Source organism: Sceloporus occidentalis, unplaced genomic scaffold (assembly GCF_023333645.1).
Source record: "Sceloporus occidentalis isolate IW3139 unplaced genomic scaffold, rSceOcc1.0.p SCAF_3, whole genome shotgun sequence".
Classification (NCBI taxonomy): Eukaryota; Metazoa; Chordata; class Lepidosauria; order Squamata; family Phrynosomatidae; genus Sceloporus; species Sceloporus occidentalis.
The window spans coordinates 173,966,670-173,992,188 of NW_028316983.1; the positions used below are offsets into that span (position 1 = coordinate 173,966,670).

The window sequence follows — 25,519 nt, forward strand, 5'->3', positions numbered from 1 at the left end:
TTTGCTATACAGAAACTATTGCCTTCCAAATTGTCTCCCCTTTACAGCTCTTTTTAAAAAAAGCTCCATCTTTTATTAAAGATAGCTCATTGTAGTCAAGATTATTTTTTTAGTTTACTTATGATTTTATAAAATTTAATACATAATCTAATGGTGTGTTACATACACAAGTTGGAGCACATTCTGGTCTCATCTATCAGCCAAGAGATTGACGGCTAGTTAGAGGCTGCACCCATTCTGCCTTCTGGGAAAGACAATATAGCAAGGGGGAGATATGCTTGACCCAATACATCAGCAAAGAACAAACAGCTGCAGAGAGCTTGCTTTGTCTTTCAGTGTTTGAAAGAATACGTATAAGAACGTGATAACTAAAAGCTAGTGCCTAAATTTGCCATTAATTTCTTCTTTCTCTTCGACTTTCAGATAGCAAGTCTGAGGGAAGGGACTTGCCATACTATTAATTTTGGTAAGACATTCTGAGAACCTTTTTCAGCTAAAGAGTAGAATTAAAAGGCTTTAAATAAATAGGTGAGAAAGTCAGCCCTCTGTATCCAGGGATTCTGCAATCTACAGATTCAACCATCTATGGCTTGCAAATATTCAGCAGCAACAACAACAACAACAACAAAATGAAACAATCTTGACATTTTATACAAGGGATGCCATTTTACTACCCCATTGTATATAATGAGACTTGAGCATCCACAGATTTTGGTATCCAGAGCGGGTCCTGAAACCAAACCCTAGCAGATATGAAGAACACACTGTATATGTGCAAACAAACAAACAAACAAACAAAAGGATGGTTTGCAACAGTAATTTGGACAGTGGTTAATTTAGGTTCGTTGGCGTTGGGTCCAACATACTGCTTTTGCATAGACAAATGAGAATACTAGCAGGGGCAATGTTTGATTGGAATGGCCCTTGTGTGGTGGGATGGCCCCAGCTGTGATAAAATGAGTTGACACCTAGGGGGCATCTTGCATTCTTCTGACAAGAACTGGTAAGCTTTTGGGGGGCAATTAGCTTACAGCTGTAAACAGCTTAGTGACTGTTTAGTACAGTATGAAGCGGCATATAAATGAAGCTGCTATTGCTATTGCTAAGGAATATTTGACAACTTGGGTTTGTCTTTTCAGGCATTCAGTGAAATGCATATAGAGCTAAAACTGGGTGAAAAAACACAGGTGGTATTTAACCCTGACTCCAACATTCACAAGCATCTGGGAATTAAGTTAGATCTTCATGCATTAAGACAGCTTTGCATCTGTATTCTATTGAATAGTGTTATAGAGCGCTAGTGATCGGGAACCTTGATAATGTTGAGTTCTCATTTGCAGAAACTTTGTAATTATGCCAGCTGAACATGATGATGGCTTCCTCTTCAGCCTTTTGCACTTGATAAAGGAAAGTCTAACTTCTGGGTGTTTGGCGACAGTGGAGATGAGGCATTCATGTCCTTGATCCCAGTGTTAGCCTTACATGTGTTCAGATGAATGCCTAACTAGGGGTTCTGTTTGACACACAGAACATAGCCCTACTTGGTCTATGGGGGTGGCAGCCTTCTTCCATGGAATATTCAGAATGGCTTTCAGAATAGGCCATCAAAAATTGGCAGGGCAGCTGACCTTTCATTCTGAGAATGGTCTTGTGTTTCATGGAATTTATAATTAATTTTGTAATTGACTGTTTTTGTCTTTAGTGCTATTGCTCCCAGAGTGGTTATCAAAACAAAACCCGATTAGAATAAGAGAGTGTATCAATCAATGTGTAAAACAGCAGAATCAGGCAAATTCAGCTGAAATACATAGCCATCCTCTAATTTGAGGGTGAGGATTCATAGGCAGCTGCTCTATACAATGTTTGTTCATTGGTGTATAAACTCAATATTGTCTGTACAGACTGAGAATGCAATCCGACCTGAAAAATAAGGGCAAGGACTATCTCTTCTGCCAGCAAATTGTTGTCAGCAGAGTAGTTCTGCTGGCATGATTGTTCTGCCAGCAGATCTCTGAAATCAGACAGCAAGACTGAGTTGTGGCAGCAAACAAGCATTTCTGTTGAATTAAGGACATTTCTGTCGTTAAAAGAAGTTTGTACATAATCTTGACTCTTGAGCAGGTGCATCTTTGGGTTAGATTTGCACTGTGAAAGTGCCATTTTGTGAGTTTCAGAATCTTTCACACATAGCAATCTAATTGCTCAATTGCTTTTAAATGAAATGGAAGTAGTTCAATACTTGGAAATTTGCCATTTAAAAACAGTAGAGTTATAATTCCGAGCTTCCCCAAATGTAGCTGCTTATCATTATAATGACAGTTTTTAAGAATAAGTCTTTACCATTTATTAAATGAAATGAAAATAGTTTCTGCCAGTTACTTTTTTTTAAAAAAAGAATGCTATAAGCTGTGGTACCAACCCCCCCCCCAAAAAAAACCCTCTGTGTTTATTGTAAATCAGCATTCAAAAAAAATAAACACATACAAGAAAAGATAGCATAAAGATAATTTGTAATATATACGTGTGTGTGTGTGTGTGTGTGAGAGAGAGAGAGAGAGAGAGAGAGAGAGAGAGAAAGAAAGAAAGAGAGAGAGAGAGATGGCACAACAACATTCACAAACCTCAACAAATTGCCAGATTTTTTAAAAATGCATTTAAAATATTAAATAAATAAAATGCTGCTTTTGAAATACAGCACTGTTTTGCTTCAGGGATGAGTTGTTCGAAGAGCAAGAAATCCCCCCCTTTTTTTTTTTGCAAGAAGAGTAATAAGAGGATTTTTTTTGTAATGGTTGTTTAAATGTTTTCTGAGTGTTAACAGTCTAGATAATGGTAGCCCAATAATCAGAGCCCCATATAATCTGTGAGCACCTACTTTCTTCTTGTTAGAATTAGAAATCTGAGCAGGTTTAAGTATATTCATCCTTGAAGTATTTAGCAGCAAGATCACAGCATGACTCAGTTGCATGTTTACATAACTTGTCTTAATGGATGAAGTTGGGTAAAGTCTTAGACCACTTAGAAAAGTTCCACTGGATGGCACCACATGATTGAACTGGTAGCTGGAAAGAATTGCTTCTGCTTCTAATTGGTTTCCTGCCCCAGATGTTACAGATGGAATATAAAGTTCCACTGATATAGTATGAGCAATCAGATGGAAGTTGTTCAGTTCTCTAGCTTTTCCTTCCCATTCTGATACTCTCATCTGTAAAAAACGGTAATAATAAAAAATTCATGGAACTATAGACTACTACCATGTAGCATTCATCTGTATTCTTGAATCCAAGGGGATATTTTGTGCCTTGCAAGTTAAATTTAAAAATAAACCTGGGACCTGAGCCTAACATTGCCCCTACACATGCATGCACACTTTTTGTCTATGATGATAGGGATTGTTTGGCTCTCCAGATATTTTGGCCTACACTTTCTATCAACCCCACTGAGTTTTTCCTTTCCTTGATCTATCTTTTATTTATTATATTTATTATCATATTTATAGTCCTTTAGCTAAAGATCTCAGGGCAGCATACAGTCAGCTCATTGTGGTCAACTCAAAACAATGTAGACAGTCAAAATGTTTTTAAAAACATTAAACAATTCAACAAGTTAAGACAGATTAAAGTAAGTTAAAATACTTTAAAACAATTAAAAACTATATATATGTGTGGATCGGTGTAAAATCTGTTGGGTCCCAAAGGCATTAGTAAATAATCATCTTTTTATTTGACGTTGGAATGACAACAATGTAGGTGCCAGTTGGACCTCTAAGAGGAGAGTATTCCATAATTTGGGTGCCACAGGGGAAAAGGCCTTCTCCTACATTCTCTGATGGTATATTGCCCTTTTTGATGGGCAATCCTCTCCAGCTATAAGATCAGTTTCAGTGACTGGTCTTCATATTACAGGAAGTAAGTCTAATGCCATTATGTACTTATAATATACATCATATTGTTGAGGGTTCACCGTTCGGATTCCCCTCCCTCTCTCACCCATCTCATTCCTTCCCATTGATTACTAAGTACATTGATAAACAATAAACATATTGCCAAAATAGATTAGCACTTTACACCCACACAAATGACTAACTGATTGCTAAGTAGATTGATAAACAAAAAAAAAATATTGCAAAAATAGATTGGCACTTTACAGCCACACAAATGACTACTTGAAATGTATATGGCAAGGTCAGATGCATAAGTTGTTATTGCTTGTGTCATGTATAAATAACCTGTTCGATGACTTTATATTGTATGATGTTGATCAGTCTATATTGCTAATCGGAGTTGGATGTGACATTTGAAATGTGTTACTTATTGAGAGAAAACAAAGAGCTTCAAAGAAAATAACCACTCAGTTTTATCCACTTTAAAAGGTATTGTGTCTTTCTTGCAGTTATAGCCAGACCCTAATTGTGGACATAGCATTTCATTTGCCTAGCGGGGCCATGATGGCATATTCTCATGTGCCCAATACATTTTAGAAAACACGCACATATACCCAGAATGTTCTTGAGACAAAAAGACGATGGAAAAGGGACACTGTAAATAGTTTTGTCAGAGCTTTATGTATGACCAGTCATTTCAGTCTTGTGATTTTGCGTGTTCTGTGTCATTGATTATTATTATCTTCTGTCCACGGAATAACTCCTAATACTGGCTGTCCTTTTATTCTTCATATTAGAGTGGAAATGTAGTTTGGACATAATGGATTATTGATTGGTCTGAGAACAGCCGAGGCCCCAAGGCCCTGTCATCAATGGTACTCACTCTTCCATTAGAGAATGCATCACTTCATGCAGCTCTTTGGGATCCAAAGCTGCAGAATATAAGCTTATAATTGTTGATCTTGTAACAGAACGGTTTTTAGGGGCTGGGAGCTCTTCATTGTTGTCATGGACTCCCCCTCCCTCTCCCTCCCCTCCCATTTGTCCAAAGAATACCTTCTTTGTTTTGCTAGTAAGATAAGCTGAACCAGGATGTTAATGATGTATTTTAATTCATTCCTTATAGTGCTACAGTGTAACCGATAAAATACATTTCTTTGTCCCTGGGAGGACAAACATGGCCACTATGCTGAAGCACAAAATATGTACTGAGTGGGAGATGGGCCTGTTTCTCTCAAAATGCCTTGTACAAGTGCACAAGAATAACCTCTTCACATAATTCTTTTCAAAAGTGTTCTGTGTCTCGTGTTATGAAACTCTGCTTTTTCACTTGTGCTTTCTTCCCCCCCCCCCTTTCAGTTTTTTTCATTGTAGGTTTCCCTTTGCTAGGGCGTTGCGTTGAGTGCAGGTGTTTATGGTGTTGTGTTGTCTTTTTCTAAGGGATATTGTCTGCTGTTTGTCATCGTCAGGTCAGAGGAGAAAGAGAAAAGAAATGAGGTAGTCCAGCTCAGCCATGAAACTCCCTGGGTGACCTTGGGCAAATCGCATGCACTCATCCTCAGGAGAAGGCAATGTCAAACATCCTCTGAACAAATCTTGCCAAGAAAACCCCATGTTACATTCATCCTGGGTTCACCATACAATGGAAATGACTTGAAGGCACACAATAACAGTCAAGATGACTTGAAGCAAGGTGGCAGCATTAAATAATAATATCATAATAATAATATTTATTTACTTATACCCTGCTCTTTAGCCAAGGCTATCAGAGCGGCTTACAAATTGTTAATTAGACATTTCCCTGCCCTCAGGCTTACAATCTAAAGAGACAAGACACAAAAGGAGAAGGGAATGGCAATGGGGAAGGGGGAAAATCCAGCAGCTCTTCTCTCCCTCTGATGCCTGGACCAGGGCAGATGGACTGGAGGGAGGGCCCTTCTTCTTCCTCTGATTAGGACCGATTAGGGAAGGCATTGGCCTACCTTCTCTTCCCCTCAGAGGCCAGGATGGAGTTGGATGCCTTGGGGGGAGGCTCAGTTCCTTTAGAGAGGCCTGATGGCATTGGCCTACCTTCTCTTCCCCTTATTTATTCATCTGTTACATTTCTATCCTTCTTTTCTTCAATGAGCTTATGGTTCTCCTTCTCCCCACTTCATCTGCACAATGACCCTGTGAGGTAGGTTAGGGTGAATGTAAATCAGTTATTGGTCCAAGACCCAGGGAGTTTCATGAGTCTTTAGACACTTGAACCTTGGTTTCCAAAGTCCCCAGTGCTAGGATGCATCTACACTGTAGAAATACGTAATGTAGTTTGACACCACTTTAACTGTCATGGCTCCATCCTACAAAATCCTGGAATTTGTAGTTTTGTGAAGCACCAGCACTCTTTGGCAGGGAAAGCTAAAGACCTCATAAAACTACAAATCCCAGGATTTCATAAGATGGACAATAGCACTTAAAGTGGTGTTAAACTGCATTACTTCTACAGTGTAGATACACCCCATAGCCACTGTCCCAGCCCCATCATGTTAAAAGGTGCAAAGCTTGATTTACAGCAAAATAGCTTGCTGGATCCTTTCAAACATGAGCAAGCTGCATGTAATTTTTCACTTCCCCTTGGTTCCTGCCATGTTTTGTTTTCAGCGCTTTCTTCTCTTCTGCTTTTCACTCCCTGATTATGGTAACTCCTTTAATTTTGTGTATAAACAACAAATCCGGTTTTGTTGATAATGAAGTCAGGGTCCCTTCCCCTGGTCCAGTTGACCAAAAAACAGTATTTTAACAAAAGGCTGAACAGAATTTAGCTTTGGTGGCTGTTGGGGGGGGGGGAATCAAGGCAAAGTCATGCTGACTTTTTCCTAGTGCCCGTGTTTACTTTGAAGGACGTTGACTGCTAGGATTTCCTGTGAATTCAAGGATATGCTTGCTATTTAAAGACAGGCAGCCCTTCCCCTTCATCTTCCTGCCCCTGTGCATTAGCTGCTCCAGAATTACAGAGTGGCTGTGTTGTCTTTGGAAGTAAGCACTCCAAAGGTGAATGAAGTTATCCATAAAAGGAGCAAAGGAAAGCATTTCTCCCGGATATTTGCCAGAACAAGGGAATCAAGTGCCGATCATTCCACATGTAGGAGGTCTAGTTTCGCATCCAGTTTTAATTCCCTGACAATGTGAGGGGGTTTGTTTTTTATGTTAGGAAAGGAACACTGCAACACATGTTTTGGAAATGGGACAGTGAGATCAGATTCTCAAGCAGCCATAGGCTCTTTGGGTGGCCTTGGAGACAAACAGAGGCACGCTGTAATGGGCGTCACATTTGTCTTCAGTATTACAAAACCAGTATGCATAGGATCTGTGCTTCAAGAGCGCATTTCACTTTTTAAACATTAAATCCAAGGCATGGAGATCTTGCCAAGAGCTTTGAGTTGTTCCCTTTTGGGGGGGTGAGGACATTGCTGTGGAAACCTTGGAAGTCTCTTGAAATGGAAAGTTTATTTTTAAACACGTTGCTTTAGTAAATCCACCCGGCTCACTGCCTTCACTCAGATTTCAAGGTGATCTGCTGGGGGGAGGCCGGCAGGTTCTTATCACATTATAGATAACTATATAACTATCGCTCGCACAGGGCTCCAGTGTGGATGGAGAACGGTCCAAAAGGAGCCTGGCAGGGAACGGAATTAGTGGGGGACGCATTTTACCACACACACAAGTCCCTCACTCATTCCATTCCCCAATTTTTCACTCCCAATCCGTCCCCAGAGGGGGTGATTTTTGAGAACTGTTGAACAGTTCTCAAAAATTGTCCCCTCTGGAACGGATGGGGAATGGATGGGGAACAGATGGAGAATGGAACGGAACGAGTGAGGGACTTGTGTGTGTGGTAAAATGCATCACTTGTTCTGTTTCGTTCTGAGAGTGGTCCTGTGCAATAAAGTTCATAGTCACATTCTGAAAATTTTATTTTTCTAGCCTTCACAGAGTGGCTGTGGTGGATTCTGGGAGCTGCAAGTCAAAATGATTATTTTTTCCCAAGATCTGAGAATATAGTATGTGTAAAAATGATATATTCACTGTTTGTCTTCACTCCCAGTGTTCTTCCATCATGCCCAGCAAGCAGTGACCATTGTAATCCAATACATCTGGAAGCCATCTTACTAGAAGGCCTGTTTAATAGCGTAAGAGAATACTGGGTATACCCAATGTGCCTGCTGTTAAATCACCTTTACATAAAGATAACATTATTCCATAACCTGCAACAAGTGTCAGCTAATTCATCAACTTGGAAAATTTTCTGTAGCTCATTTTGGTATTTTTTAAAAAAATGCAGACAATATAGTCTACAATCAAAAGGCCGTGGAACCTAGATAAAGTCTAGAGCAGAACAATTTTCAAGCTAAAACAACCTGTGATTTTGGTCTTATCTGCACTGCAGAAATAAGGCAGTTTGACACCGCTTTAACTTCTGTGGATCAATGCTATGAAATGCTGGGATTTGCAGCTTTGTGAGATATTTATTCTTTGCTCTCAGAGAGCTCTGGTGCCATAACAAACTACTCTACCCAGATTTCCATAGTATTGAGCCGTGGTAATTATAGTGGTGTCAAACTGGAATATTTTTGCAATGCAAATTAGACCTTGGTCTGCAACAGGATGCCAGAGGGCAGGATGGACACCTTTGCTACCACACTGGAAAAGTCCCTGTATGAAGTTTGCACCAACAAAGGAGGCGTGGGGAAATCCACAATCATGTGACTGTGGAATTTGTGAAACTGTAGTCCAGAAAAAGTACCCTTTCTCAAGCTCTAATTATCATTAGTGAAGCATTATTAGTTCCTCTATCTAGTTGGGGCTTCTTAAGCCAATTTCTTATGGGGCCAGGCTCCTGACTTGAAAGTCAGTGTTCTTCTTTTTTTTGGTAGTCTCTTTCTTGGTTTGGTCCTTATACCATTAGACTGGTATTGTGGTGGAGTATCAGCAATTGAAACTTTGGTTGAATTGGGTCAAGGCAAATCTGAAGGTCCTTGCTCAGGTTTTGTGAACTCATGAATTCAGTTCAGCATCAAGAACTTCTTCAGCAGTAATATAAATATAAAAAGGAGCCCTGGTGGTGCAATAGTTAAATGCCTATACTGCAGATACTCACTCACAAACCATAAGGTTGCAAGTTCAATACCAGCAAAAGGGCTCAAGCTTGACTCAGGCTTGCATCCTTCCGAGGTTGCTAAAATGAGTACCAGATTGTTGGGCACAATTAGCTGACAGTTGTAAACCACTTAGATGCTGTTAGTTCAGTATGAAGTGGTATATAAATGAAGCTGTTACTATTAATATATTATCTTAAGACTAAGCCAGATGATCCACCATTTTAGCTTCAAGCCCGAACTACAACATGATAACTCATGGGAACCATTTTATAATCTGCAAACTGGCAAGCTCAAAATGAAACATACTACCAAGGAGTAGCCCAAAGCCTGGAAAAGTTACTTTTCAGAGTAAAATTCTTAGTGCCATATGGGGAACACTGGAATTTACTGTCAAAATATGACTTTTCCAAGCTCTAAGCACTTCTATATTTAGCGGTATCTTAAAGACAGATACCTAGCCTAGCACATTTGTAGCACAAACTTTGAGGCATTCCTCAGTTAAATTTCTTATTGGAGGTAATGAATTAATTATTTTAAAATAAATGTATATTCTACTTTTCTGACAAAAATGGCAGCTGAGAAGGTATGCACATTAAAAACAAAATCTGGGTTAAAGTATAACAGGACTTGCACATTTATTAAAACAGAATTAAAAACAAAATTAAAAGTGAAAAACAATACCCAACTGTTTAAACCCTGTTCAACAGTATCCAGAATAGAATGTAAAATATCCGAAAGTGCCTTGTCAATAGGGTGAAAGGGACAATGCAATTATATTTCAAATTCTTGGCATTTTGTAACACTCCTGCTTTAGAGACTGATGGGACTCAGCCATGAAATCTGCTGGGTGACCTTGGGCAAGTCACATGCTCTCAGCCTCAGAGGAAAGCTATGGCAAACTTCCTTTGAACAAATGTTGCCAAGAAAACCCCATGATAGATTTATCTTAGGGTCACCATAAGTTGGAAACAACTTAAAGGCATGCAACAACAAACACATGTAGGAGATAAAAACAGAACCTGTGTACATTCATAACTGATAATGCAAGTGGATAGTGAATGTAAAATAATTTTTAAAAAGATAAATGGGTTCAGTATCTGTTAAGTTAAAAAATTAGCTGATCTAAGATGCTGGTTTAGTAACTGCTGCACCATCCTGTGTTCAGTGCTGTAGTCGAGTTAAGCCTCACATGGTCAAAGCAGAGTGACTTTTTGACTAGTCTGGACATCTGAAGCACCAGAACCTTTTGATTACCAGGGATGAGGATCAGGGAGGCTTATCTTCAAAGTTTTGAGAGAGATGCCTTTTCATTACTGTGGTTGCCTACCACCTACAATGATAATGCATCTGCTTTCCTACCAGACTTGCCTATTCTTTCTGAATTTAGCTGCCATTCTCACTGTAGTTGTGATGGTATGGAACCTTTTGAGTAACAGTATATTGTTGTGAGCTTTTTCTGTGACAGACTATCAGAATTCTTTCTTTGAAATTGTCTCAGGCAGCCAACATGATACCATAACTCCTCCCTTAACAGCTCCCTTCCCTGCCTCTGGTTTTATGGTAAAGCAAAACCAAAAGGCCCTAATACTGCCACCTTCTGACAACAAAATAACAAAACAAAAGCTAACATATCCCAGCTTGCTCTAAGGATGCACTTACACTGCAGGAATATTGCAGTTTGACACCACTTTAACTATCATGGCTCCATGCTACAGAATCTTGTGAATTGTAGTTTAGTGAGACACCAGCATTCTTTGGCAGAGAAGACTAAAGAACCTTATAAAACTGCAAATCCCCATATTCCATAGGGTGAAGCTACAGCTCTCAAAGTAGTGTCAAACTGCATTATTTCTACACTGCAGATGCATCTTCAACCTCTTAAAAGCAGCACATTTATTAAAAATATATAATCACGATACTTTGCCAATCTAATCTGTGATTCTTCTGGGATAATAATGAGGATGGCTCCATTAGATTTCCTGTGATTTTATTGAGGGAAAACAGGACTATTGGATGGTATGCTTGATCTTTATTGGACAATGAAGACCTAGTTGCTGCTGGTGAATATGAAAACTACTAGAGTGGTTTCTTTGATACAGATCAAAGCAACCTTCTCCTCCTTCTCTTCTTTATATTGTGGCTATGGGGGCTGTCAAGATGGTTGCTTGCACTTCAGAATTAAGTAGTACATACTCTCCAACATTTCACAGATGAAAACTAGGACATGTGTGGCCAAGCAATGTCTGAGTATTAATTTTCAGTGTGGTCAAGATGGCAAAAGTCATTAATTAAAGTAAGAACACAACACTAGGAGAGGTTACAGTTTACTTTCTCTTGACCCTACTGGGATGGGTAAGATCCCACTCCTCTCTTGTCTACCCTTATTGAGTAAAAAGTACTTTTGGATTTTGAACTCAGTTTACACCAACTGAGGTAAGCTGAGGACAAAGGGGGAAAGTAGAAGAAGCAAGATAAATGGGGACATTTTAGAAGCCACTAAAAACACGGGACAACAGAGAGTTAATTGCTACTGTCTTTGCCAAGTCAGGACAGTTGGAGTGCATAAAGACCTATATTATACATTGTCATGTGATTGAATGCACAGGTGGTGATAAAATGAGTAATGGTTATCACTTATCACTATATGATGGAGTACCTACAGTGGCATAAAACTGAAGAGTGAAGAACATGCTTAACCATAATACAGTACCTTCTTAGTATTAGCAAGAGAGCAGAACTTGGAAGCATATTCACTTTTGACTATGACTGGGGATGCTGGCTGGGGATGCTGGAAGCTGTTTTTCAAAACCATATTTGCAAGTAATCCTTTGTGTCAGATCTATAAGTTTGGAATTCTCTTGTTCCTAGATACTTGCCCAGTCCTGAAATCATTTGGAAGTATGGCCCTGTTCACACATTTCTGCTAAATGCATGGTGGTGGATGTGCACACTGAGAGAGCCTTTGCTTCAGAACACCAGAGATTCTTACTAACCACTAACTAACCCATGTTGTTTTCTTGGTGAGAATAGTTAGAAGGGGTAGCAAAAGAGTTATGTGTCTTAAAAGAGAAATACAAATTCTCCCTCTGAAGCACTAATCTTCTATAACTGAACATGATTGCACTTGTAGTCAAATAGTGGAAATGATGTTTTTTCTATACAAAAACTATTTTGCAATCCTTTGCAGTGAGATTTAAACAGCCTAAGTGTGTACCAATTTGGATCCAGTGTGAGCTCTGCAAAAGTCAAGGCATTTATCCTTGAATATTTGCTACAGAAAATGTGAAGTGTACTGCTCCTGTTAAATTCAATTACAAGAACAATCCCCCTCTGATTTCAATGTGGCAGGATTTCACCTAATTTAGTTTAGCTTGCTCATTGTGAACACAACACCTAATCCTGCTCGCATTAGCAAGGATGTTGAAGTCTGCATTAGAGTTGTCTAAGCACAGTATTAGTAGCATTGCTAGTTTAATTGGCCTATTTAGAAATCTTATTTAGCTACATTGTTGCTTCCCCTTAAAGAAAAATATGATGTCTCCTTTGCTGACGACAGCCATGCCTTAGATGCCTTTTTCAACAAGGACGGAGTGCTGTACTTGTGCTACAAAAACCCTTTATCTCTAGGCAAACAAAAGTTGGGCTGTTTTTCATGAAATTATACATGTCTATAAAACCACGGACTTAAAAATATTACAGCTACTTTAAGAAAAGTCTTATTCACTTGAAATGACATACACTTGAAATACTCACTTGAACTGAGACCCTTTTTGGTTTGGAATGAAAAAAAATAAATGAGGTATTTTTTGGAGACATATTCTTATTTTTAGTAAAAAAAAAAAATGACATGCACACACATACTGTTTCTCAGTGTCTGGCATTACTGTGTCCATAGCTGTGTATAAATTCTAGTGAGCTTAACAGTTTTATGAATTTACGGTATCAATTCCAGACAGACTTAATATAGTATAAGTTAACAGTTTGGTACAGATGAAACATAAAATCTTGATAGAGATGTACTGCAAGTAATAAAAATAAAATAAAGAAAAGAAAAGGAATGTTTTGTAATACTGTATTGTGTTCTTTGTTTTGGTTCCAGGTCCTGTTTGCCATCTGACTCAAAAGCTGTAGTGAATGCTTATAGCTCAAATGCTTTCTAGTGGGAGAAAATCCCAGAAATAAGAATGAAGACGTAAAGCCTCAATAAGCAGAAATTCATGGTTGAAATTACAATATACTTTTCACTTGAACAGACTTATTTTGAACCTTTGGACTGATGTTGCTATAATATAGATGGATTGTGGTACAGGCACAAATATGGAACTGCGAAGAGCCTCCAGTCCTCACAACATACATACGAATGACATGAATGAAGACACGGCTGTTTTGCACAGCTGTTGCATCTGTGGCAAAAGCTTTCCTTTCCAGAGCTCCCTATCTCAGCACATGAGGAAGCACACGGGGGAGAAGCCGTATAAGTGCCCTTATTGTGACCACCGAGCTTCCCAGAAGGGCAATTTAAAGATCCATATTCGGAGTCACAGAACAGGCACCATCATCCAGGGGAATGAAGTGGAAATGGGAGGAGCGGTGCCACTTAGTGAGACCAGAGTTTCAGAAGGCCTTGAAAGTTGTACCAGCCCTACTAAAAGCACCTCTGCCTGCAACAAGATACTGAATGGAGCCACTCCCACAGCAGATGGCAAGATCTTGCTTAGAAGCAGCAAGAAAGAAACAGGGCCAGAAGCACAGATTGGAGAAGATGGTAAGTTAAGTACTTTCCAGTGCACCTTCTGCAAAAACAAGTTTGAAGGGAAGAAAGAATTGGAGCAGCACATTCATCAGGTCCATAAGCCTTTCAAATGTAGGCTGTGCAACTACATGACCTTAAGACAGGAGACACTCTTGAATCATATAGAGAGGGACCACAGTACCACTCAGATTCCAAATGGAGAAAGGCATGCTGAGAACGGCAAGAGTGAGTCAAGTGCAGGAGAGTTTCCTTGTGAAGTCTGTGGACAAGCCTTTAGTCAAACATGGTTTCTGAAGGCTCACATGAAGAAACACCGGGGATCATTTGACCATGGGTGCCACATTTGTGGCAGGAAATTTAAAGAGCCCTGGTTCCTCAAAAACCATATGAAATCCCATGGCCCAAAATCTGGGAGCAAAAATAAGCCAAAAAATGATCTAGAGCCTATAGCCACAATTAATGATGTCATTCAAGAAGAAATGATCGTGACTGGTTTGTCTCTGTATGAAGTGTGTACCAAGTGTGGAAATCTGTTTACAAATATGGAAAGCCTAAAAGCACATAATTCTGTACATTGTAGGTCTCAAGGAGCCCGTGGTGATCATATAGCTGAGAGGCTGGCAGATGGAGGCCTTGACCCATGTATAGCAAAGCAGGTTTTTCTCCAGTATCTGAACTTGAGGCCATGTGTAGGTGTAGATGGCATTCCAAGGCCCCAGTCAGGGAAAAGAGTAGCTGAGCTAGACCCTGTCAATAGTTACCAGGCTTGGCACCTGGCTACCAAAGGAAAAGTTGCAGAGCCTTCTGAATATGTGAAATACTTTGGATGGGATGAAATCCTGGCTGATGCTGATGTCACTTATGACAGGGACAGAAGGGAATATATACTTGTCAGCCAAGAGAAGCGCAAGCAAGAGCAGGACTCATCCAGCTCTTCCAGCAATCCGAAGAGGAAGAACTGTACTAGTGGTCGTTCAGAGAAAAGCAACAGTACACTGTCAGGGGACAGCTGTATCGCTGGTGAAGATGACTTAGAGTACAGACCCTCTTCACGGCAGAGCAGAAGGGCATCACAGAACAAGTCCACTGAGTGTTTTGAGTGTGGGAAGATCTTCCGCACTTACCACCAAATGGTGCTTCATTCTCGTGTGCACAGGAAAGACCGCAGAAGGTTCAGCGAGGTTGGGACAACAGCTCAACAAGATCGGTATGGTTCAAACAGTGAGGATGGTGACTCAGGATCTGTCAGTGGGCCTAGCACACCGAGTTCTGCTTCAGCGCCTGAAGATTCGGTCACTTCTGGAGTAGGGGAGGAGGGGCCTGAAGACAGTTTAGAGGAACATGAGCCATCACCATGTAAGTTTCTACAAACAGCTTCCTTTCCATTCCCATTTCCTTATCTTACCTTCACTTTTTTTTTTGTAAAGCAAAAGCTTTTCCTAATACAGTCAGCTCTCCATATTGGTGGGGGTTCACTTCTAGATCCTCCTGCCAGATACTAAAAAGGCGAGACCTCAAATCCCATTAGTGTCAATGGATGCTGGCACATGTGTGGCTGCGTCGCCACAGCTGCATGCATGTACCACCATTGAGGATAACGGGGAAGGACCATCCACGGATGCTCCAGTCTGCAGATGGCTAGGCCCCTGATACTGAGGACAGACTGTAGATTTATTGATGGCTTTTGGGGACTAAAGTTTTAAAACTAAGGAGATGTCCCAACAGCATGTAAGAATCTTACCATATATTTGGGTTTTGGACTATGTGTAGGGTAAAGATTAAGTTGCACTAACTCCTGTTGAAATCATTGTGAAAAGTTAGATATGATTGACTCAGGTTTCATTCATTGCAGTGGGAGTTAAGGCAGAGCACCTATTATTATTATTATTATTATTATTATTATTATTATTTACATTATTTATACCCCGCCCTTCAGCCCTAATGGCTCTCAGAGCGGCTTACAATTATTATTTTTACTAAGATGGTTCCCTGCCCTCAGGCTTACAATCTAAAAGACACGACACAAAAGGAGAAGGGAATGGTGGTGGGGAAGGTGATGAGGTCCAGTGGTTCTTCTCTTCCTCTGATGCCTGGACCAAGGCAGATGGACTAGAGGGAGGGCTCTTCTTCTTCAGGCTAGCCCTGGTGGAGCTATTAATTGTGTATTTGCAACATTTACTGTAGATCCTTTCTTATACTGAGATAAGGATGGTATACATGTCTCTCTCATACTTACTTTGTTCATACAAGAGGCTAAGATGTTATGGTTGGACTAATGTCAGCCAGTTAGTTTCATGGCTCTATGCAGATTTGAACTAGATGTCTCAGATCCTAATTCAGCATTCCTGTGTCATTGCTCCTTCCCTGGTATAGTGGTGGCACAGGTGAGGTGATCTCATGTCTCTTCTGGTTCCATATTTGGTCCATTGCAACCATTTTCAAAGCATTTTTGGGAGGAGGGGTTTGGCCAGTTGTGGATGTGTTGTGAGGGGAAGGAAAATTGCTATGTTTGCAAGTGTTTAGGGTATTCTTTCAGAAATGTTGGAGTACAAATCACTTGAAAATCGGGTGATTTTTTAAAAAAATTGTGAGATCATCTTGAGCCTTTGGGAGAGCACTGGGTGCTTTTAGGGAGCCAGGAAGAAGTTCTGTTCAGGGGTTGCATGCAGTCTGTGGCTGAACAAGTGTAGAAGTCTCAATCTAGATTATCACTGAACCTGGGAATAAGAGTTCTAAAACTCCCTCTCCCAGGCTGATACAGTTATGATCTGGATTGCTCTCTTCATGTCTGCAATTTATATTGCCAAAAATTATTCAGTTAAATAAATTGATTACTAGTTCTCAATAAATGTAGCTGTGGGGTCCAAATTAGGGCCAAAGTAGTGATGGGAATATTTAAATGCTACATTCTTTATTTGGATCTCCTAGACCTTTATGCTTACTAAAAGATATTGTTCTAACAATGTTTTTAAGATGCTTTGGGTTTAACCATGACTAAAACCCTATTGAAATATGATTTAAAAATATACAGTGGGTCCTTTGTATCTACTGGAGTTTGTTTCTAGGACCCCCTGTGGATACCAACATTTGTGGATGTTCAAGTCCCATTATATACAATGGTGTGTAAAATGGTGTCCTTTATAGAAAAGGGTTAAATCAGGTTTTGCATTTTGGGAATTTGTATTTTTAAAAATGTTTTCAATGTGTGGATGCTTGAATTCATGGATAAAAAATCCATGGATATGTAAGGCTGACTGTTTTGTATCAATACCAAGTAGGCTAGTTTGCTAGCTCCCTCCATGTCATCTCATTGTCCTCACCACTTGGAGTGTGACCTCCTAGAATGGAGAGTCTCTGCTATCCTGAATTGGAACCCTGAGTTGGAATCCTGAAAAACTGAGATTCTAAGTAACATAGGCTGCATCCACATTGCAGAAATAATCAAGTTTGACACCATTTTAACTGGCATCACTCAATGCTGTGGAAATCTGGGAATTATAGTTTGTTGTGGCACCAGAGATTTCTGACAGAGAAGGCTAAATAGCTTACAAAACTACAGTTCCCAGAATCCTATAGCATTGAGCCATGACAGTTAAAGTGGTGTCACAGTGGATTATTTCTCCAGTGTGGATGTAGCCCTAGAGAGCCTCTTCACAATGGAGGTCCCCAGGAAGGTCTCCACTTCAAACTGTTATCCTCCAAGTGGGGAAATGAGGCTTGTGTGCTTCCTTCCTTGCATGTCAATACAACAATCTTTCAATCATGCCTGAATATGGATTAACTAAGTCCCATTTGGCTGTTGGGTGCTTAGAATTGGTATCAGATGAAGTTATTCTTGGTCCTCCTCCCTTTAAATCTGGAGTTTATTTTATCTGTGTAGATTCTCCCCACAATACAGACCCATTCAGAAACTCTAGGCGTGCCACTTCATATTTTTCTCTCCAGCACATGAAGATGGACAGACTGTGAAAGAAGCAGTGGAGCTAATGATCATGGTTCCACTCTCGTCCTTACATATCTGAATCTGCCCAAGCATGGTTAATGTTTGGCTCCAATCCAGTAGCATTAACCTCTGAAGGTGTCTTTTTTTTAAAATGAAATCCAAAATCTGTATTAAACCTTTTATTTTATTTTATTTTATTATTTTTAACTGTCATCTTCCCATTCGGTGAACATGCATGCTTGCAAGTGCACAGAATGTGAGGGGGACTTGTACATGTGTCTGAGCATGTATGTGTTAATGAACCGTATTGAGAGGGTCATTCCTGGAATCTTTTCCTACGTTACCAGCTCTCACCCTTCCAGCAAGGTGTCAATCAACTGGGAAAGAACTGTAGTTGCTCCCATTCTTCATGGTTGGTTGATTCTCACCAGAGCTACCACATGGAAATAGCTCCTACACTGCTGAGTTAAGGACTCTTTATTTCATATTATTATCCTTGTGTCCATGTGCAGGATGATGGAACTGGGAAGAAGATTTACCATGGTAGGTAATATAAATGAGCCGAAATAGATTCTTTCTTCTACCTTGTCTGTTAATCCCTCTCAGCTGCAGTTACAACTCCAGAACTGGAGGCCAGAAGTTATTGCTTTGAATGTGTTAAACATATATTAGTCTAATGTGTGGCTAGACACATGTTATGCAGTAGGAAAAATAAAATGAGCTGTAGGAAATGGTGTTTTGTGCGTTTGGCAAAATGGGCTTCAATCAGGAGCAAAGTTATTTCTTAAAACAGATGAGATAAAGAAAAAGGAAAAACAAATTTAACAGAACACCATTATCTTTCCATTTTTACAATAGAGTTGGGCAAATTGCAGCCTGTGGACTAGGCTTGTTTTTGTGGCACCCAGGGCCCCTCCACAATGTTGGGTGAATCTAAGAGAAGCACCTCTTACAAACTAGTTTTCTGACTTCTTGCAAAGCAGAAAAACATAAACTCTGCTATTAAGCAACAGCATGGTTTAATTAACTTGCACAAACAAACAGTAGCTTATAAACATTACTTGTGAAATCATAGTGGGTTATTTGCTGGACGTGTGAAATACAATCAGCAAGAAGCTTCCTCATGGGGTGAGTAGACATGATGGCAACAGAATTGAGTATCTGAACATGAGCCACTGCCCAATTCCCATGAAATATGAATGGGGATAATTTTAAAACAATAAAGGCCAAGGGAGAAAAGATGCTGAATTCTGTGTTCACCATACTGCTTCCTTCCTGCACTCCCCCCCACCCTTGGTGAAACTATGCTGATGAAAAAAGTGAGTAAAGAATAGAGTGAAGCAAATAGAAGGAGTTCATTATCCCTTTCCTACATTTTGCACTATAAGCAATCCTCATTTTAGATGAATTCAGTAATAGTTGCATTCTACCATATAGTTCATACTGCTGCAAATGTAACTGGGCTGTCCATGTGTCCTGAATAAAAGTAATGAGTAAAGAGAGGAAGCACAATAGTCTCATATCCTCTGCCTTCATTTCTGATGTCTTCCAAATGAGGAGGGCCACTATCTGGGGGCATTGTGTGATTGGGAAAATGGAAAACTTAGCATTCCTGTCAGAATGGAGAGCTTTCACAAACAGCTAGATATCCTGCACTTGATGATGGAGATGGTGGCGGTATTCTCCACCCTCACATATTTATTTTATTCATATAAGAATGCTGAAGAAGGTTAAATTGCCATTACCTTCTTAGAAGTGTTATTCTGAGATAATTTTTATTTTATTTTAATGGGTTTAAGATACCAGTTTCTTGAGAAACATCATGGTCTCCACTACCAGGCAATACACCTTTCTCCATGCTGGGTATCTCTTGTATCCTAGTATCACTCTTAATTTTCCAGTATTCTTCTTGATTCAGTGATGGGGAGGGGATGAGCAAGCTTAAGCACCTGAATTGGTTAACAGTTATCGGTGAGATAAGTGTACATTCTTCTCATCTTTTTCTCTCCCCTTTTTGATCTTGTGTCTACAAAAGTTGTGTTCTAAGAACTCCAAGGCTGTAATTAATCTCTGAGGATTACTGCAGTCCTCAGAGTCTGACTAGTTAAATGGAACAAATTATTCTCCAAATAGAAGCAATGTAAATATTTGAAAGAATGCTACGGTAGAGTGCTTTTGTATCATTTTTTCATTGTTTATTTTTCTTTGTTTAAAAGACTCTTTCAAATGCTGAGAAAAGGGAATTTCTCTCCTGTTTATACATTTGTTTATATAAATATTCTCTCCTTATTTATATATTTGTTGTTGGTTGATCAATGCTTTTCTACTGACATTTTCTCCATCCCTTGAGAGTCAGCTGATTTGAATTTGAGGGTGCTAGCCTACCAATTGGGGTCACTGCTGAAATAACAGCACAATTCCAAAGTAAATTTTAATAATATGTACGCCTTCTATGACAAACATTTCACATGTTATGCAGAGGAAAACCTATATCTGGCACCCAATTTGTTCTCAATAAAGAGCTGAAACCTACCTTGATAAGTGTAAAATATCTCTGACAGGAACCCTTTGCAAACCTGTTTGCCACATTCATTCATTATATGTACTTTAGCTAAATATGATAAGACCCAGAGTCCAGGGCCGGCTCATCCACATAGGTGAACTAGGCAGCTACCTAGGGCGGCAAAATTTAGGAGTGGCTTTTTTTGTATAATTTTTTGGCTTTTTGGCTAATTCTCAGTACTGTGACAAGAGATTGGAACCTAAGTTTTATGTCATGTTTAGCATTAACAAATGAAACAGCAGAAATCAAGGGGTGAAAATAGTTATGAGGGGTGACAGGGGGTGCCAAAATATTTCTCACCTAGGTTGGCCAAATACCTAGAGCCGTCCCTGCCAAGGTCCCATATTGCATCATCATGTTTTCCTCTGTTTTCCTTTAAACATGATCACTGTGATCATGTTTATTTGAAAATGGCATGTTCCAGATTATTATGACAATCTGGAAAATGTCATTTGAGTTTTTGACCAACTTCATACCTAGGTGCTGGAGCAAATTGGACAGTTTAAAACACAGAAGACAGTAAATGGATTGATAACCAAAGTATGTAAAATTAAGACTGATTAATGTACCAAATAAATCACTGGCAAATGTTATAGTCAAAACAATAGATTTTAGCCAAAACAAGTATTGTGTCCATAGATGTCATTGTTATCTATCTCAGTAGGCCACTTGGAGACACATACATAAACAAAAGCAATGTTTTAAAAAATTGGAAGAAATATTAAAATGATACCTATTAAAGTATATATGGCAATATTATAAGTAAAAATGTTGCAGAAAAAATTTACATGAATAATTGCTTAGCCTATTCATTCTTGATTATAGACAGTACAAGACAAGATTCTTCAGGTGTCTCAAGTAGCTTTCATCAGGAGCACTGTAAAACAAGCAACACCTTTATTTTACATTTGTTCTTGTAAAATACAAGAACACATGTAAACAAAATGTCATAAAATTAGAAGTTTAGAATACCCAAAGTTCTCCTTTGTTCCCTCAGTGATTGCTGTGCTAGATACAGGCCATAGATGAGCAGAGTTCCCTTGTACGTTGTACACTAAAAAAGTTAGCTGTGTGAGAACTCCAGGTATGAATCAGAAGCTAATATACTCCTTGTGAATGTCCTTGCTTGAGGCAACGTTAATGTGGACTTCATATGTTAAAGATGTCTTCTGATCTCAGTTTTGGAACTCAGAAGAAAACACTGTTTGGTAATGGTCTTCATAGATCATGTATGACTGAGAAGAGTAGAAAGGGAAAACTTTTCTTAGCGTGGTGTATCCTGTTACATTTCTCTGTGGTTTTCTTGCTTATTTTTTTTTTTTGAAGGTCATGTAAACTGTTTTTGTTTGGTGACTGGTATAAATGATGGATTTTTAGAAGGTGCATGCTGTTGCATATTTATATCTTCAACAGTTCCATAATTCTTATTTTAGAAAAGCTATTCCTGGTTTAGAAATTCTAATGGCTGCATTTAAGTCTTCTTTTACAGCTCTGTAGCTTTATTTGCAAATCCAGTTCATTTTTCCTCCAAGGCTGAGGGGGAAAGTGCCAGTGGGTAAGCTTGAATATCAACTTTGTAGGCTTCTAGACATACCTGGAGGGGAAAAATTCAGATGTAAAGGAACCAAAGTGTTCTGCACACTGGGATTTTTCTAGCTCTCTATAGGCTTCCAAAGGTGTAGTTAAGATACCTTGAAACAGTTAAAGCTCCCATCATTTCCCCACACCTGTAATTATTTTGCCCCCATTGAGAATTTGTACCCTGAAAACTTTCAGAGGTTTCCATTCTCCATAAAATAAGCAACAGATTCCTGTGCCTTCATACGCTGCAAAACCACCCAAAATGGGAATGTGGGTAAATGGGGACTTCCAGATGCTTCCATTTTTATACCTGCTCTTTTTAAAATTGCATTTCTCAGGCTTTATGTAGCCCATGGGAGAACCTGATAACAGGAAATTGTCCACTCCTGATATAATCCCCATTAATGCATTGCCATTTTGGTGCCACAGTATAGAGAATTTTGTTTTGAAAAAGAAATAAAGAAGACAATATTGTAATGTTCATTTGAAACTGTCTCAGGCACTGATGCTAACACCTATTGCCCATTTTTTTCTAACCTTGATCTTTCCCCCCTCCTTGCACTCCAGAATATTCAGTTGTGATTTAAAATACAATATTGGGCAGTCATTAATTACTTAACTTACAAATCAGGAAGAAAGAGAACTTAATTTTTATCTCAACTTTCCAAATCATGTTAATGGCAAGAAGAAAAAGGAGGAGGAGGAGGAGGAGGAAAAAGAGACAGCCACAATTAAGCAGTGGCCATGGTGGCGGGAAGAGGTGGTGGAGGAGGCGGCAGACCCTGCCATGGTGAGAGTGGCTTTGGGCGGCTGGGTGGGGAGCAAAGTCCTATTGTCCCCAATGGTGGCACAGCCTATTGGCTGCACCACCAGTGAGGAAAATGGGACTTGAACATCTGCAGATTTTGGTATCTCTGAGGGGATCTGGAACAGATCCTTTGCCGATACTGAGGGCCCACTGTAGTTATGTCTCTTTCAATTCTTTGTATCTTGCCATCTGTGGATTCCATCATCTGTGGACAGCGATTTATTTATTCTACAATGATTTTTGACTAGATTAAAGGAGGTTATGGGGTCTTAATAGACCACAAGCTAAACTTGACTTTGCAGCATAATGTGGCAGCTAAATAGACTAATGGATTTCTAGGCTGAATCAGACACACAGTATCTAGACCAGTGGTGCCTCCTTTACTCTTTGACAACAGTTCTAACACCCCCCGCCACTGCTTTCTTTGCACCCGGTGATCTTGAGAGCAGCAACTGAGCAGCTGGCTGAGCAAAGGCCAGCATGGGCAACAGGCTTCTTGGTTGCTGCTTCTAAGGTGACCGGGTAGATAAGAAGTTTCTCCCCTGTAAGGAAGGATTCTTAATGCTTCTTCACCAAGGCATAGAGGAGTACAGATGACTTTCCACTTTTCTCGCTAGTGAGGAAGAACTCTCAATTCTAGATTGAGAAGAGAGATGAAGGACTCTTTCAAAGAATCAACCCCAGATAATCCTTCATCTCCTTCACCAGAGATGTGTCCTCCCCACACAGCTTCAAGTAGTTTCCCACCACCACCATCACCACACAAACAACATTTCTTCTGCTACCTGTTCTCTTGGCCTGTCCATGAAATTAAGCAGAAGCAGGAGCAGCAGCAGCACACCTCCAAACTGTTAGCCAAGTCCTGGCAAAGCTCATAAAGCTTAAGCAGGGTCCCAAATGTGAAAGCTCCTTTTTGCTGCCCCTTCCCTCCAGCTGCCATGTGTTCTCATCCCCACCATGGTCCTAAAGGCCATTGGCTTTGGTGAAACCTCACCTGGAGTACTGCACCATGGTGAAAGAGGCTTCGGGTGCCAAGGGGGGCAAAGTCCTATTATTCCCAGTGGTGGCCCCATCTTTGAGTACTATGGGACTTGAGCATCCATGGATTGTGGTAGTGCAGGGGCGGGGGTGGAATGGCTCTCCTACGGATACCGAGGGCACACTGTATGTTGCACAAGATTGTTCTACATTGGGCCCTTGGTATCCTCTGGGGTTTGGTTCCAGGACCTCCTGTGAATACCAAAATCTGTGGATGCTCATCCCATTATATACAATTGTGTAGTAAAATGCTATCTCTTATATAGAATGGCAAAATAAGGATTTGGTTTTTGGATGTAAATATTTTTTCAAGCTGTGAATGTTTGAATCCATGGATGCAGAATCCATGGATACAGAGGGCTAACTGTGCTATCAAGCTAACACTTAAAAACTTTGTGAAGGGGATACAGAATTCCCTGTTGCATGTCAGTCTTTCTAAATATATAAGTACTGAGAGTTTGGATTGGTGAAACATATTCCGTGGTAGCCATGTTGCTCATACAGCAAAATTTAACAAAATCCAAAACGCACAAAGCAACAATACAGTGCACCCTTTTTTTACGTGGGGGATCCGTTCCAGAGACCCACACGTTAAAAAAACTGCGTATGTTTGAGCCCCATTGAAAATAATGGGGCTTATACATGGCGCGGTGGCACCACAGGTATGCACCCCATTGTTCTAAATGGGATGCACCGCCCCACGCGCTCCAGCGGGCTCCCTAGTGGCTTTCTGCATATGCTGAAAGCCGCATATAGTGCGTCCGCATATGACGCGAGCGCACTGTACCTTTATTGGGCCAACTCCAAAGCATAAAATGTATCATGCAAGCTTTTGAAGCTTCAGTGGTTTCTTTATGAGGCAAAGATGTTAAAAACAACACAGGAGAAGAAGGGTGACCATGTCAGAGTCACAGACCTACATTTTGTCCAAGATGTTATTTCTGTTGTCAGTTAAGATGGTATTGAGGGATCTCAGTGCAAACAGAGGCCGCTAACTTTCTTGGCCATGTGAGTACTAGAGACAGAGCAATAAAAGGCAGGTAATACAATTTCAACTATTAGCAACATAAAAGTAAATTTCCTTGAAATCTTGTCCCTGTCCTGTGTGAAGTTAACTGCCTCTTTCTTAGGCAGAGGGCATTGGGTTTCTTATCTCTGTATGGTTACATATGGAAAACCTTTTAGATTTTGTATAGTAAAACTTGTCAGTTGTATGAGTCCAAGGAAAGAGTTTCACTGTTGTTGGAGGTAGAATGCCTCAATGAGATAAGTCTCAGTCATTTTGCTCCCTCTTGTTTTAAGATTTCCCCTGCTGAAAGAGAACAGTGTTTGACCTCCTTTATACCACATATGCATGGTACACAGTGTTCATGTATAGTGAATCATTTACAAGATCATGGTGAGAGGGGCTTACATCTGTGGGGAAAAACCACAACTAGAATCTGTGGGAATTATTTTCCATTATTTCATGTGATAAACTGTGACTTTATACCTCATACATGTGTTTTTAGATCAGGAATGAAGTGGTGTAACAGTGTGCCAGGTTTAACAAAGAGCACTGAAATCAAGGGTAATTCTACTCATTCTCTTAGATTCTTATATTTAACTTAGTGTTTTCTACTTGGATAGTCGGCACCTTTTGTTTCTTAGCAACCATCTGTTCTTTCTGTTTATTCCACCACCCAGAGTTGTAATCCTTAATTTGCAACATCACAAATGATTAATGTTGAATTGACTAAGGGAAGATTGCCAGGGAAAAAAAACATTTATTTATTTTTCTATTAAGGTACACCTGACATTCACATTATT

General features: G+C 39.8%; 1 protein-coding gene across 6 annotated transcripts in view; it reads left to right on the plus strand.

Annotated features, from left to right (window-relative positions):
- ZNF516 (zinc finger protein 516) overlaps window positions 1-25,519 on the plus strand; it is a 139,986-nt gene that overhangs the window by 57,703 nt on the left and 56,764 nt on the right. For all 6 annotated transcript variants that reach the window (XR_016280580.1, XR_016280581.1, XM_089516918.1 and 3 more), the window contains exon 2: window positions 13,124-15,133. Coding sequence is in view for 4 of the 6 variants with exons in the window: in XM_089516918.1 (XP_089373044.1) it covers window positions 13,318-15,133 (1,816 nt within the window). In the remaining 2 variants the exon portion in view is untranslated. The remainder of the gene's footprint in view (window positions 1-13,123; window positions 15,134-25,519) is intronic.